This window comes from Arachis stenosperma, chromosome 8 (assembly GCF_014773155.1).
Source record: "Arachis stenosperma cultivar V10309 chromosome 8, arast.V10309.gnm1.PFL2, whole genome shotgun sequence".
Lineage (NCBI taxonomy): Eukaryota > Viridiplantae > Streptophyta > Magnoliopsida > Fabales > Fabaceae > Arachis > Arachis stenosperma.
Window position 1 is genome coordinate 22,106,201 of NC_080384.1, and position 16,773 is coordinate 22,122,973.

General features: G+C 28.3%; 2 protein-coding genes across 2 annotated transcripts; one reads left to right on the forward strand and one right to left on the reverse strand.

The window, feature by feature from the left end:
* Positions 1 to 3,206: 3,206 nt before the first annotated feature.
* Positions 3,207 to 6,889, forward strand: LOC130944699 (probable carbohydrate esterase At4g34215). Its single transcript, XM_057873162.1, has 2 exons — positions 3,207 to 4,191; positions 5,884 to 6,889. The coding sequence occupies exons 1-2, from the start codon at positions 3,544 to 3,546 to the stop codon at positions 6,211 to 6,213; spliced, it is 978 nt and encodes a 325-aa protein (XP_057729145.1). The 5' UTR covers positions 3,207 to 3,543; the 3' UTR covers positions 6,214 to 6,889.
* A 6,252-nt stretch (positions 6,890 to 13,141) lies between these two features.
* On the reverse strand, positions 13,142 to 14,807 carry LOC130946335 (probable isoaspartyl peptidase/L-asparaginase 2). The gene is made up of 4 exons (XM_057875030.1): positions 14,577 to 14,807; positions 14,217 to 14,450; positions 14,043 to 14,129; positions 13,142 to 13,941 (listed from the first exon to the last, which is right to left on the reverse strand). The coding sequence occupies exons 1-4, from the start codon at positions 14,736 to 14,738 to the stop codon at positions 13,444 to 13,446; spliced, it is 981 nt and encodes a 326-aa protein (XP_057731013.1). The 5' UTR covers positions 14,739 to 14,807; the 3' UTR covers positions 13,142 to 13,443.
* Between the last annotated feature and the right edge of the window lie 1,966 nt (positions 14,808 to 16,773).

Genomic DNA, 16,773 nt, shown 5'->3' on the forward strand with positions numbered 1-16,773 from the left:
TGGTCCAAGAGGCTTAACATTGGGGGTGTGAAGATGAACACCGGAAGAAAAATCAGTGAAATTAGGAACAAAACAATCTATTATCTTTAAAAGTACATTCCCATCATATCATATTCCTTTGCATCGTATGCTTGACCACAGTGTTGACAAAGCATTCGCCATTCCTAACTACAATAATTATCATTAAAAACATAAATAAAATCGGAAGAAGAACTTAGTAGTGTGAATAGGGACCATATTATGATTGCAATTGTATTTGTAGTACAAACATGTCAAGACAATTCAACAAAATGAATTCATAGCATAAGTTAAATTGAAACACAAAATACAAACAAAAAAGCACGGATAAAACCCTTGAAGTAACACTATTTTGATTGTTCTGATAGCAAAAGTTCAAAAGCTTGAAATCTTTTTTTCTTTTTTCATTTCAGAAAATAACATGAATCACTATTGATTGATAGTAGAAATTGAAGCACGCCCAAAAATATTACCAAAAAAAAGAAATTAAATTTTAATTTATGAAGCAGAGGAGAATCCTCCAAATTCTTTTTAATACAAATATTGTTCCATCTCCAAAATAAAAATTAAAAAAAAAAGAGAGAAGAAGCTCTTTTTGTCAAATTTATTTAATTAATAAAAAAAAAATTTTAGCAAGTTAATCAATTCAATTCATTCGAACATCAAATAGTGAAATCAATGACTTGTAAATCCCAATCAAGAGAAGACACAAAACATAATATTAAACTCAAACATAAAATGGTTGTATTACTAACTTTTTTGAGAGAAACAATGGTGCGCAAGTTGTTCTTCCTCCTCCTAGCAAACAAGAACGTGTGCGATGAATATTGTCGGTGACCTAAAGTAGCAGCGACATTGATCTTCCACAGTATGGTAGATGCAGGAGAATGAAAAAGAAGAAGAGTTTTCTTGTTTGAGTGATTTGATCATAGGTGATGAAGTGCATTTGAATTTTAGTCCCAAAACAGCTAAAACGATGTCGTCTGAAAAAAAATTACGCGCCAAGGAAGAAACGACGCCGTTTAATAAGGTTAAGTGTCAGGCTCATGTGTTACTTAACATTTTAGATAAGTATTCCGTTAATAGAGATTAACAGAAGGACTAACGTAAGTCACTTATTAAAACTTGCGAGTTCAAATTGAGTCAATTAAAATTTTAAGAACCGATTTTAGACTACCAATAATTTTCAAAGATCATTTTGAATATTAATTCATTTTTGGCACATCAGTTATTACCAATAGCATTGTCACGTACATTGCACTAATATGTCCACTAATATGTTTAAAATTATATTATATGTATATAAAAAATTAGTCACTTAATTAATTATTTGTATAAAATATTTATTAAAATATAATATATATATATAAAAAATAAATTAAATACTATATATATTTATACATAAATACATAATAACTAATTTTATAATTAATTTTTTATATGTATATAATATTTTTATAAAAATAAATTCAAAGCCAATTTTCTAGTGTCCATCATTTGGTATCGAATTTTTACCAATTTATTTTTTATAATAAATTTTAAATATTTAAAATTTATTAATTTTTATATTTTAAATTAAATATTAATTATTTAAAATCCTTTGACAATTAGATGTCAAAACTTTGTTTTAGGTACATAATAAACACCTAAAATTAAAAGTTAAAATCTTCCAGACTTCCGGTATTAGGTCGTCCAATCCATATCATGTTTGGTTTTAGCAGGCATTTTCAATCTTCCTCGACTTGGTATGTTTTTTTTTATCTATTATATATTATTAATTTTATAACTAAAATATATTATATATTATTTTTTATTATAATTAAAATCAATTTTTTAATTATTTTTTTATTTTTTATTTATTTTATTTCTTTTATATATTATTATCAATAATTAATTAAAAAATTGACAATCAAAATATTTAATATAACATTATCTAATTATAATTAAAATTAAATTAAAATTAAAATATAACTATATTATATAATTAATTTATAATCCAAAATGTATCACGTAATATTTTTATTAAAATTAAAATAAAATAATTTCTTTTAAAATTAATAAATTCTTTTCTTCCATCTTCTTATTTATTTTTCTCTTTTTTTTTTCTTTATCTTTCTCGTCCTATATATAACTTATAACGTATATTTTATATTACTAATTTAACAAATCAAAATGTATGATAAAATATTTTTTCATTATAATTAAAATATTCTCTCCCATTAATTTTTCTCTCTCCTTCTTCTTCTTTTTTATTTTTCTCTCTCTACTTTCTCATTCTCTATCTCATTCAACATTTTTGTTTTACAAAAAATAAAATTAATAAAATAATATAATTCAAATAAATTCATAAAATTATAAAAAATATATTAAATTTATAATTAAATATAATTAATAATAATCTCATAATATTATTCACAAAAAATATTATTATTATATACATATTTTTTTATATTCTTATTTAGTTTTAAAACTTTATCACTTATTTTTTAAAAATATTTATTATATATAATTTAAAAAAAATATTAATATTATGATTAATAATTAAAATCAAGATTCAATTATTTTAAAAAAAATAATTTTGAATTAATTTTATAACTATCAATATAAAATTTTTATATTAATATATAATTATATTTTTATATATAGAGATAGAGAGTAAAAATATCATTTTAAATAATAAGCATAAAAATTAATTATTTTTATTTGTGTAAAAGATTTAATATTTAATCAAATATAAAAATATACATATTAAATTCTTTTAAGTTTTAGATCATGATTATTAAAATTAATTATTAATAAAAAAATAAATTTTTACGTAAAAATAATAACTAAAAATTTTATTATTTAAACCGACAAAATTTTTTGTCTCTTACGATATTTGTATAAAAGTAATTTGAGTTTATAAATCTTGTGACATAATATATAATAACATATAATACCAGAACAAAATTAATATAATTTAAAAAAAATTATATTTTCGTAATACTGTTATCAACCAGAAAAACCACTATTTCGTAATAATTCAATATGTTGTAAAAAAATTATTGGTCCAATTAACTTTCATTTTCATACTAAACTCCAAGTCTCCTCCAATCTATTATATGCAAAATAAGACTTACATACAGATTGACTACTCAACATAAACTAAGAAGTCGTGAAAAACACGGTAGATTATAGTTTATAATTAAAGTAGTTACTTCCATGAGTTTTCATTTTTATTTTTCCTGGTTGTTGGGTATCCTTGTCTAGTTGTATTGGCTTAAAAAATACAAACAATTGAGATCCTCAATTAGATGATGATGAACTAAAAAAAGGAAAGAGTAACCAATTATGTGTAAATGTACTGGTTCAAGAGGTTAGTATCTCTTTTTTCCCTAATAAATTGTTGGAAAAGTAGACCAGGGATGCTTCTTACACAAGTTGCAAATATAATAATGATATTATGATTAAGGATAAAGAAGTATCTTAGGAGTAATTAAGGAATTGCTGTTGTGCTTTAGATATGGGCATATATAAATAAAAGAAATGAAATCACAGAGAGGCGTGGGTAGAGCCGTGTCTGTCTCCACCATCTTCAAGTTCAACCCAATAATGGCTTCCCTGTTGCCATTGCTGTTTGTGTTTGCGATTCAACCATGGCGGGTGACGTCGGAGCAGTACAAAAACATATTCATACTTGCGGGACAGAGCAACATGGCAGGACGAGGTGGAGTCAGTGAAACAACGGCAACATGGGACGGTGTGGTTCCGCCGGAGAGCCAACCGAAGCCGTCGATTTTGCGGCTGAACGCGAAGCTGGAATTGGTGGAAGCGCAAGAGCCACTCCACGCGGACATCGATGTGACGAAGACGAATGGAGTTGGACCGGGGATGGCGTTCGCGAACACGATCTTGGAAAAGCGACCGGGTTTCGGTGTGGTCGGTTTGGTGCCATGTGCAATCGGAGGCACAAACATAAGCGAGTGGGAACGCGGGAAAGTGCACTACACGCGCATGATGAAGAGGGTTAAGGCTTCGTTGCAAGGTGGTGGTGCCCTTCAAGCTCTGCTTTGGTATCAAGGTGAGTCTGATACTTTGCTTCTCAGTGATGCCCAATCTTATCGAACAAGACTTGCCAAGTTTTTCTTGGATCTTCGTGCTGATCTTAACTCTCCATTGCTTCCTATAATTCAGGTACTTTTTTTTTTTCTTTTTCTTTTTCAATAGTAAATTGTTTGTTAGGGTCCTTTTGTCAATGAATGTAGGACAAATAATTAATTAGGAAGTGACTGGTATAGGAAAAATATTCCTAAAGAATGCTCCTCTACTTTATGAAGGGCATTCCAAATACTAATAGTTAGGTGGTGCTTTACGCGTTATCTCTTGCATCATATAGTAGTGTTTGTACATTTACTCAACATTCATGAGATTGACATACTCCAACCAAGATTGACCAAGTTTCAACTTCCAAATAACTCTCCGAGAAATACTATCTTTACATCAAAATTAGCCACTAAAACCAGCCATTAATATATTATATATAAATATATGTTTAGTTTAATTTACTTTTAATGTGTATTTATATTTCAACATATATTTTATATTAATAACTAACTTTGGTCGCTAATTTTAATATACACGTAGCATAACCCTAACTCCTCCGTGCTATATTAGGCACTTAGTGATTGATATATTTACATGCCTACCGGTGGGTGCGCTTTTTTTTTATTCCTTAAGAAAGTATTTGAAATAATTGTTAGTTAGTTAATATTAATTAATTAATTTTTTTAATTATAAAAATATTATTTTTTTAAAAATTTAAAATTTAAAATTAAGAATTTAAAATAAAAAAAATTAAAAAATTTAATTAGTATTAATTAAAAAATTAATTTTTTAACATATTTTTTATTTTTTGTCAGCATGTTATTTATTTAAGTCTTTAATCTGCATGTTTATATTTTTTGTCAACGTGCTCTTTATTTAAGTCTTTAATCTGCATGTCTAAGACCGCGTGTAACTATAAAATTGCATATTTAATTATAACTTATATTAAATTCGATTCGTATATATATGGTTAGGACTTATGTTCATATTTTAGTACCAGTAATTTCCCCCCACCGACCCAAAATATTCTTATCCAATTTATAATATGCTCCGATTATTTCTTTTTTCCTCACAGTTTATTCAACGTTTTTATTTTTTTTAAGAAATCTAAAGTATTTCTGCTATATTAATTAATGATTATATAAAGAAAATGTCAGAGACCAAAAAAAAATTAAGACACCAAAAATATAAAGAAAATATTTATGAATAGTAATTTTTCAAACAGTAATATTAAGATGACAATATTTAAAATTGTTTTATATAATAATATTCATAATTTTATATATAATTATTTTCCAACAATGAATTTGAAAAATCTGAATTTTAGATTTGTATGGGTTAAAAAATTTTTTTTTAAGGAATAAACAAATTGATAAGTCAGTTTTATAAAATATATATATAACTTTCAGATTTGTAATATTTATATCCAAAAAAAATATATTAATTATCCACATTTTTAAAAAATACTACTTAAATCACAATGCTAAACTTTTTTTTAGGTAATTTTGCTTCTCTATTTGTTTAGTGAAGATATCAGTTTAGGCTTTCTGATTACTGTAGACTACAGATACAAATTTTAAGGTATAGTGACCTTTTTTTTGTTGGGCCATTAAGCTATAGTCAGCTTAAATCTAAATTCTAAAACCAAGAGAGTGAAAGCGTCGTTATCAATTACCATCCTCACTTGTTAGTTGTTATTAGTCTGATGGAATATCATTTTCTTCACTTTTTGGGGGTATGAATTGAAGTTGGTGCACTCAGCATTCCCATTTGCGATTGCAGGTAGCTTTGGCATCTGGAGAAGGCCCTTACATAGACACAGTAAGAGAAGCTCAGCTTGATATGGACCTCCTCAACTTGAGAACTGTCGACGCAAAGGGCTTGCCTCTTGGGCCTGATGGGCTTCACCTTACCACCCAGGCCCAAGTTCATCTTGGGCAGGTAATGGCTGATGCATTCCTTCAATTCGTACCCACTTCACTTCCAAAAAACAATGTTCTTCCTATACATAATGGAGCTCCTCCTACAAGACCTCACAATGGTGCCTCCCAAATTTATATGATCCCAATATCGATAACATTTCTTACCATAGTATCCTTAACTTTGTTATAGCAAGCATTCATTCACTTTTCAGCACTATTTCATCACACGGCCTAAGCACAGTGAGATGAGCGAAGTTGATAAGAAAATTATAGCTCTGTACGAATATTTTAAGTGGATCACTGAGTTAACTATTAAAACCAACCCAACTTGGTTGATAAAACTACATTTTAATTTAAAGACTTCTTATTAGTGGAATTTTTTTGTCCAAAATTAGTGGATTTTCATGGAATACAAAATCTGGGATCAACTATATCTCTCTATTTTCTTTTTTGGAATCTCTTGGGCACAGAAGATGTGAACTGTGCAGGGCCAAAAGCACCAAAAGAAGTAGCAATATCACAGTCCAGCAGTCAATGTTCGTTGATAATTTTAGCAAGCACTTTTGCAATTGTTGTTTCATAGCTATTGGGCCTTGATGGGCCAGATTCCTTTATAAGAGGCTTCAACCCTTGATAATTATCTTTTTATGGGAAGAGTTCAACACAACATTATGCTGTGTTGCGCTAAATACAACACATGATACTGATAGTGTGTAAGGGTACTTGACCAAAAAGAAAAAAAAAATACACACAGGATATATTGCTCTCTTCAAGTATTGCGTCAACCATATGAAACATGCCGTGGCCCGTGTGCACTTAGATTAGCGTTTACAAGTATTAATTCATTTTTATAAAACTAGTTTTGATTAAAATATTTTTAAAAGTGTTCTAATATTATCTTCACTTTTATTCTGTTAAAATACATAATAGATCATAGATCATGTATACTAATAGATATAGAAACGTAAGAATGATGTGGAGCCAACAAGATTACAAGACTATCCTATACATTTTATGAGTTTAATCTTTTATTTTTTATTTTTAAATTAAAAACTGATATTTTTACTTGATAATATTAATTTTTTCTTTACAAATTCATGTAAATATATAATGCAAAAAATTATGTCTAAAGTGGTATTATCAAAAGTAAAAGTAGCAATATCTATTATCCTTTAATTTTATTATTTTTTAATATTTATTCATATTATAGGGGTGGCAAAACGAGTTGAACCCATCGGTTTGACCCGTTAAACCCGCTAAAAAAGGTGGGTCGACCTAGGATTTAGAGTTCTCCATGCCCACACCGCTAAATTGGCGAATTTTGGCAGGATGGAATAGGTCAGTCTGCCAGGTTGAAAATTTTTTTATTATTAAATAAAAGAGTAATTACTATTATAAAATCAATAATTATAAAATTTTCAAACACTTTTTTTTATTCTTCTTTTTAGTTATTAACTTTATTTATTTTATTTTACAATTCCGTATATTTGCTCAAATTATGTGACTTATTTTTTAAAATAAAGATGTTTTTATTGATAAATATTATTTTGAACAATTTTATTGAAGTTAAAAATTAAAAAAAAATACTAAAAAAATTATATTATAATTCGACTAATTTTTATTTGTATTTAATTTTTTAATAATTATTTTTTAAAATTAATTTTAATGAATTTTATTTTTTAAAAAAAAGTCAAGCGGATTAGCCGATTGACCCGCCAATTAGCTATAAAGTAAAACGGGCTAAAATTTTAAACCCATCTTAATTAACAAAACAGACTTAGACAAAAAAAAATTAGTTAGAACGGAACGGCCTACTTTACCACGTAGTAATATTATGAAAAGTGTCACATGTAATATTTATTATGTATGTTGCTACAAATTTCTTTATAGTTTTTGTATTGAGTTAATAGTGCGATAATATTGATTTTTATTTAAATATTTGTGACGCAAATATAGGACAAAAAAATAATTATAGTATAACTTTGATGTCTATCCCAAATTTTTGAAAAAAAAAAGTGATACTTTCCATTTTAATTTAGATGTCAATGCTAATTGAATGTAATGGCAACAATTAATAAATCAACTTGAATTGCTTTGAGTTGAACCAGAATTGACACTTGAAATGCATGAGAAATTTAACATTGCCTAAACACACTTTTCACCGTTACTATGCACTAATTGGATTAGAATTGAACCGAGTTGAGTCGAGTTGGACTAAGTTTAAATTCGATTCACAGAAATTGAGTTTGACTCACGATTCGACTCATTAATAATTGAGCATATTTCTTAAGCTTAAACTCAACTTACCAAAAATTCACAAGCGAGCTCAAATAATAGGTATATAATCTATATTCTATATATATTAATAAATTATAACTTATATATTTTAAAAAATATTTAAAAAGATCAATTTTATATATTGTTTATCTATCAATAAATTATAAATATTTTATTTATATTCTAAATCAAAATTATATATAAAAAATAAATATAAAATTTTAAATAATTAATATCATTAATATATATAATATTAAAATATAGATTAAATACATATAAGATATATGTATTAATAATTATATGTGCTAATTAATGAGTTGAATTTATCTAAAGTCAAATTTGACTCATTTAATTTATGAGTTTAATTTCAAACTCAAATGTAGTTCATCATCTTACAAATTTAATTTATTAAATTATTAATAAGTTGAATCCAAACTTACTCATGAACAAGTTTAACTCACTTCAGCACTATGCACCAAACAAACCAAATAAGTTTGGTTGATCCCATCAACATTAAACTAAACCCACATATAGTCTATTACATTAATTAGTAATTAATGAAAAAGTCTAGAACGTATATCATGCTGTATTCATCAAATGAAAAAAGTCGTCATGCAAATCGAAAACCAAAACCTTCAGAAGTCTCACGATCGAGGGGGGAATTGAGTAAACAATAAAAAGTCTAACTTGACGTGTGTATATATACAAAAATACTATTCATACCTTAAAATTAAAATTAATTATCAATATATTTATATATAAATATATATAATTTAATTTATTTTAATATGTATTTATATTTATAACTGATTTTGATTTACACGTGACATAATCAATATATATATATGGGATAATGATTAAAGATAGCCCCGCAACACGGTTGGGACAGTACAACTGTACAAGATCAAGATAATGTTGGTCGTGGTATTCAAGATTATATACATTTTGAACTTTGCAAATGAAATTCAATAGTTTATTTTATATATATTTGTATATGAACGAGTCAACCGTGTTAGCATATATAGCTGGACGACAATTAAGCTAAGTATATTATTTGAGGAAGTGATAGTTATGAAAAACAGTGTGATTTGTGGCCAGCCATGCATGACTTAATTAGACTGTTAAGATGAATATAAACCCGCCCAGTGTTTTATGATTGTAATCTAAGGCCGATCAGTATGGTATTATTTTTATACAATAAGTAGGATGGTCAAAAATAATATAATCATCAGGACGATAACGATAACAATTCCAGCAAACTCGTGTATATCAGATGTATAATATTATTGTTTGAACATGTAGCCAGCCACCGCATCTCATGCAATGCGTGTCTGATATGGGGCAAGAGCCTTCACCAGAATGAGTTATTCTTGCAATGTAATATGAATTGAGATGAGTTAGTGTTGACTCTCCAATTAATAATTAATAATTTGGAAATAAATCAAATGCAATTCATCCACCTATATGTGACTGTCACAAGATAATATAGAAATATTCATAATACAGGATCCATTCAAAATATTCTTTGCATAGTTAGATAATCATAATAATATATATAGGGGTAAATAATATATATGAATTATTGATATAAATAACATTAATAATATAATGATAAAAGATATACAATGAAGTATTAGTAAAATTAAGTTCAACAAAGAGTACCGATATTTACTCATATTAACAGATTTTAAACTCAATAATAATATTATTAAACAAATCTTTGTTTTAATTAGAGCTGGTAATAATAATAATAATAATTTTATCTTTTCTTAAAAAATCTCATTATAACACAAATTATATAAAAATTTTAATTAATTTAAACTCTAGTTATTATCATAAAATTAATTTTGTAAAATATTTTATTATAAAAAATTATATAATAATCTTAATTAATATAAACTCAAATCTTAATAAATTAATTTCTAAAAGTAAAGAACTCAAATTAATAAAATAAATTATAATTTATTTATATTAAAATTTTTAAAAATATGGATCATTACAAAGGTATTTTTTATGAGCTAGCCAATTAATAATAATTATAAATTAACTTTTTATGAGCTAGCCAATTTCTTGAAAATTTAATTGATATATATATATATATATATATATATATATATCATTTTAGTTTTAAATTATAAATATATTTGTATCAATTTTTTTATATATTTTTATTTTTGTTACTCAAATTTTTTGAGTCCATCGCTCTCTTAACCACTTCTAATTTTTAATACCACAGCTGTCATGATTATTAGACTTAATTTCTTTTATATGTTTCATGATTATCATGATAAATAAAAGTTATCAAAGACAAATAAATAATTTATTAAATTAATGATAAATAAATATATTTAATATTTTTGTTATTATTATTACTATTATTATTTGAATTAACCAAATAATTAGTGTCAATTTATACATATAATTATAATAATTATTAAAGAATATTTTAATCAAATAAATTAAAAAAATTAAAATATTTTAATATTAAAAAATAAGAATGTACATTTTATAAACAAAAAAAAATATATCACATAAGAAGAGAATGTCATTCAATTAGTCAAATTTAATTGATTAATGAAACCATCGAACCCAAATCTCACATGAGAAGAGAATGTCATTGAATTGGTCAAATTTAATTTAATTAATTAAACAAATCAATCCAAATCTAATCAATTTATTACGTCAATATTTTTAGACCACGTTTTTTCTAAATCACTTGTCAATATAAAATAGATATTAATATACAAAACATAAATTAAAAAACATAAAACAACAAAAGTATATATTAACCTTTTTTAATATACACTTAATTTTGTTTTTCTTTAAAACTAATGTTGTTAAAGTACATATTAAGATTATAAATTAAAAATTTTTATTAAAATAAAAAAATTTAAATTTTTAATATATTTATTTTGTATTTATTAAAAAAATATATTTAAAACATTCTACTAATAATAATTTTATCATGCAATATATTTAGAATACATATTAACTAAAATAGAATTTTCCTCTCATCTTCTATTCCTGTTTAATAAAATATCTCTTGTCTCCATCTAATTCTATTACGGGTCTCTGTTTTTTTTTTCTCCACGAAAAAGATAGATATTTGCGGATATTCATGGATATTAAATTTTAATTTTTTATTTAAAAAATTAATATAACCATAATAAAATTTAATACAATAATTCAATTAAATAGATTAAATTAAAATACAATTTAAATTTAAATTTAACATAATTAATATACACACAATCTCTAACATACAAATTAAAATAAAATAAAACAGAAAAATTTCATTTAGATAACGAATGAATTAAGATTATATATAAAAGTATTTAAGTAAATTCTTTTATGGGATTTTGCAGATCCTTGTAAGGTAGGTACCTCAATCTCCATTCTTGCCTTCAATTATTCGCGTAAGTCACATCCTCGTCGAGAATTTTTGCTGCAAATAATATAAATTTTTGCTGTAAATATATTTTGTTGGTTGAGTTAGTCAATTGTGATCCTTCCAAAATTTATATGTTGTATATCAAAATTTTTGTGTTATGCATAAAAAATTCTATGTTGTATGTCAAAATGTGTGTTTTTTGTATTTTGTTAGTTGGATATTAATATTTTGGACATGTAATTCTTCAAAATTTTTGTGCTATACACCAAATTTTCATGTATACCAAAATTTTTGCATTGACGTGCGTATTTTGTTGGTTGGATGTCAATGTTATAGACATGAGTCATTTAAAAATTTATGATCTACACCAAAATTTTATGTTGCATCAAAATTTTTGTGCTGTGAATCTAAATTCATGTGCTCTAAGTTTTTGAACATATGCAAAAAAAGATGAAGATAAAGAAAACATCAAAAAAGAAACTCGAAGAAAAGAAAATTATTGAAAACAACAATGATGACAACCACGTTCAAATAGAACTTGATCGACGAAATTGTTTGGCCGCATAGCTTTCTTTAATAATAATAATAATAACTATTGTCGCAATTTTTTAAACTAGTATTAGTCATGGTTTCTGTTCCGGTCTAGCCCACCAGTGACCCGTCCCAGATACGAATAGCCGACCCAACAGGTTAATTGATCCGAATTAGGTGGTGATCCACACGTTACCCACGTCACCTCTTCATCTACGTAAAAACTGGACGGCTAGCAAAAGCTTTTAGACAGGTGGGTCTGGCTACAAAGGGCACATCCGAGTACGGACTATAAAGGGAGAGGAACTTATCCCTCCCCACAGGTACGTCACCCATTCTAACCCTAAATCGCCGTCTGAGTATAAATACTGACTTGAGCGTCGGAATCATTTCAGGTGGTCCCATCACATCGTCATTTCCCCGATCCAAGCAAGCATTCCCTTCCGAAATCGACCCATCGCCCAGTCAATATTATAACCAAACTCTAATATCCCAATTCGTACCTAGGTCCTAACTCCTTAAAGTCTCTGCTCCAGTACAAGTTCAACTCAACCCACCAAACATTCGACTAGACGAATACTCAACACACCAAACATTCGACTAGACGAATATTAGCGTCGTCTATGATACTTGGCGTAAGGATGAATGATTTTTTCCTTGGTAAATTGTGATTATAGGCTAAAACTATTCTAGTGCAAACTAAATATCGTAATTTTCTTTAATTTATATATAAGCATCGATTATTTTATTATATATTAAGACACCAAAAAACTTTATATATGGATTAAGGTGAAAGTTTGGAATTTATAGAAATATGTCTTGATTATAGGATACAAAAAACTAAAGAGAACTATTTGTTTGGAAGCATTATTTAGCAATTGCGATCTGCATTGATAAAAGATTGAAGAAAATCTGAAAAGAGCCAATAAGGAAAAAGCACTAACCAAATTGAGATTAAGCTAGAATAGACATACAAGAAGGAGCATTTTCAACTTTCAAGTACCGATCACTACTTCAATCTTTTGCCTTTCGTTGCTATTTCTAAAAGAAAGACCCACTAATATAATTCACATGTCTAGCATTCTAGAACTATCGGGACTCTCCTAAAATAGGAATGAAAACCAACCACAGGCCACTGAATTGCAACACAACAAACACCGCCTATTATTAGAAAGGCCATTACACAAACCTTGTACAATTCGAACCCTACACTAAACTAAACTATTCCCAGATTCCCACTTCCATGAAGCCATCCTCAGTGGCGCAGCCCCTAAACATGCCATTGCAGTTGAACCCATAAGCCACCTCACCCTTATTAGACACCGCTATGAGCCCAGCGAACCCTTCGTCGAGCCTATTCTTGATCACAAAGTCCACCGCTTCCTGAAGGCCCAGGCCCTTGTATTCCATAACGGCCGCAACCTCACGCGCCAGAGTCCCGCGTATGATAGCCTCCCCTTCACCCGTGCAGGACACACCGCACAACTCACACGCGTAAGTTCCAGCTCCAATGAGCGGTGAGTCACCGATCCTACCTGTCATCTTGTTCATGAGCCCCCCTGTCGACGTGGCAGCCGCACATCTACCTTCCTTGTCCACCACCACGCACCCCACCGTCTCCGGCGCGTACACGCTTATCGGAAGCCCGTTCATCTTCACAGGGCTCTCCACTCCCGCGCCGCACGTGTCGTAACCGTTCGTTGGAATCCTGTAGTCGAACTGCACCACCAACCACCAAACAGAAAAGAAAAGATATTCTCATTATTAGTTTTTGAATGGACACGAATTCCGTCACGTTTTGATTATATTCGCTTACTTACCAGGATTGTATTGGCTTCCTTTGCGAGCTTCAGCATCCCAACATTCTCAGGGGTAATGAAGTATTCGTTCTCCACAACCTCCACACCCTAACAAAACAAAAGAAACAATACTCGTAAGACTTTATGCAGTGACGTCAGCATGAGATGGAATTGAATGGTTTCTAAAGGGTAAACCTGGAGCCTGGCGAAATCTTCAGCGCCGGAGAAGGCAAGGTAGGAATGGGGGGACTTATCCATGACAAGGCGAGCAAGAGAGATAGGGTTCTTGACGGTTGTGAGGCCAGAAACGGCGCCACAACGTCTCTTGGGACCGTCCATGATGCTTGCCTCCATTTCCACTGTACCGTTTTCTGTCAGCGCAGATCCGCGCCCAGAGTTGAACAGTGGATCCGTTTCCAGCTCCCTCACCTATATATGTTAACAACGTTCAGCTATTTATAGTATTCATATTATTGTTATAAGATGCTAGTAATTGATTTTATGTCGTTATTTTATGCAATATTACTGGTAGGTAGAAATTTAAGAGGGACCTACGACAAGTTCAACGACGTCGATGGCGGAAGCATTGGAATGAAGAGAAGAGATGCCAAGGTTGAGGCAACGAGCAAGGAGTTGCTTGGCCTCTTCCTGGCGTTGAGGTGGGAGATTTGGGTCCACGCCAGCGCCACCATGCACAGCTATTGCCCAACCTCCCATATTCTCTTTCACTAATACTACTATGAAATATGAGTGTGTTTGTGTTGAGAAATTCTTGCAGAGAAAGCGGAGGTTGGTTCGTGTTTTTATAGGGGAAATCGGACTTGAAACGTGTTTAATTATTATGTGGTGTAATTAAATTTTGAGATTTGGTAGGAAATGTGATTTGATTTGGTTAGTGAGAATAATGGTGCTCTTTTCCCGGTTGTAATTGGGTCATTTCATAATTTCACAACCAAGTGATGACTGCTTAATTTCCAATTCTGCCCCTCTTCCCTGCTGCCCCTCCTGAATAAGTCAAAAAATGGACCCCCACTCCTTTGTCTTTTCCTGCTTTTTCTCTTCCAGCATCTTTGGGAGAAACAATGAAATATTACCAATACAATACAAAATTATTAGTGCCAATATTTACTTACAAATATTTTTGTTGGTAGCTACTAAAAATATATTTGAATAATTTTTTAATAAAAATATATTTAAATTTTAATATTGACAGAAATGTATTTAAATAATTTTAAAATATAATAAAATTATTTAACAGTAAATATATATTTTTTAAAAAATATTTTAAAGGTTAAATTTTGATATAATTTTTTATAAATATAATTAAAAAATAATATATTATTATTCTTAAAATTTTGTAATTTTTTTAAGTATATATATTTTTTTATAATTTTTTAAAAATATTGGTTGTGAACAAAAAAATTATATAAAAATATATATTTAAAAAAAAACCAAATTTTAAGGATGAAAATATTTTATTTTTTTTAAAATACATATTTACTGTTAGACATTTTTGTCGTATTTTTAAATTATTTAAAAGTATTTTTGTAGATAACAAGATTTGAGTATATTTTTGTCAATAACAAAATTATTCAAGTATATTTTTGATGATTTATCTATTTTTTTTTAAAGAAATTGATTTTTATAATCTTATTAACTGATTTATGAAATTTAATTAGCACGTTGGTGGGGTTTTCTACAATTACAATTAGGGGTTCTGTATACCCAAAAAGGAAAAAAAAAATAGAGGTGTTCATGGCATAATTTTTTCATAAATTGAACTGAAATAATATTAAATCACTTTTTAGCAAATTGGTTTTAAATCAATTCATAATATGGTATATCAGTTTAAATTAATTCTGTTTTAACTTAGTAGCTAAAAACCAGGTGTTTGTCATGGCTAATTTTTCTGTATATTAAAAAAAAATTGGTGTAATATTTAATATTGGATTTTACAGTATTTTTTAAAATTGTGAGAACAGTATAATACGTCTTTCTTGGATTGACAATACGTCCTCCTTGTATTGTATATTTCAAATTAAAATATACAATACAAGGAGGGCGTATTGTCAATCCAATAGAGACGTATTGTACTGTTCCTACAATTTTAAAAAACACCGTAAAATCCAATAATTAAGTATTACACCAAGATTAAACCAATATGTAAAAAAATAAATGATTTGTCACCACAGTCGTCTCACACAGTCAACACGGGTGTGGCTTTATCGGCTAGAAGGACGGCCCGATCAGTCGGGGATCCAATTCGATTGGCCAACAAAATCGTCTAGATTGATCGATGATGAACAGTAGGGGTGTGCATGGGTCGGGTAAAACTGGGTTTGATGTGATCCAAATCCGTCTCGAAATATGCACCAGGTCCATTTATGAGACCCGAATCCGACCCTAAACCCGATAAAACCTATACCTTTTCGGGCCACAACTATACCGGGTGAAAGCTGGGCCGTTAATATTATATTACTTTGATACTTTCTTATAAGTTAGCATATAAAAATATCCAAATTTCTAAGACTCCAACCATTATTTGACATGGTAAAATTCACTTAGAAAAATATAACAAGAACCAACTCTTCTCTAAAATTAAAACATAATCATAATCAATACTAATATTACCTAATAATACCTAATATTTAAATCAATACAAATAACACAATATTATGCATTAGTCTAAAGTTTTATGCATTTTAAATATAAAACATTAACTTATAGTCTTATATATAATGACTAATAACAC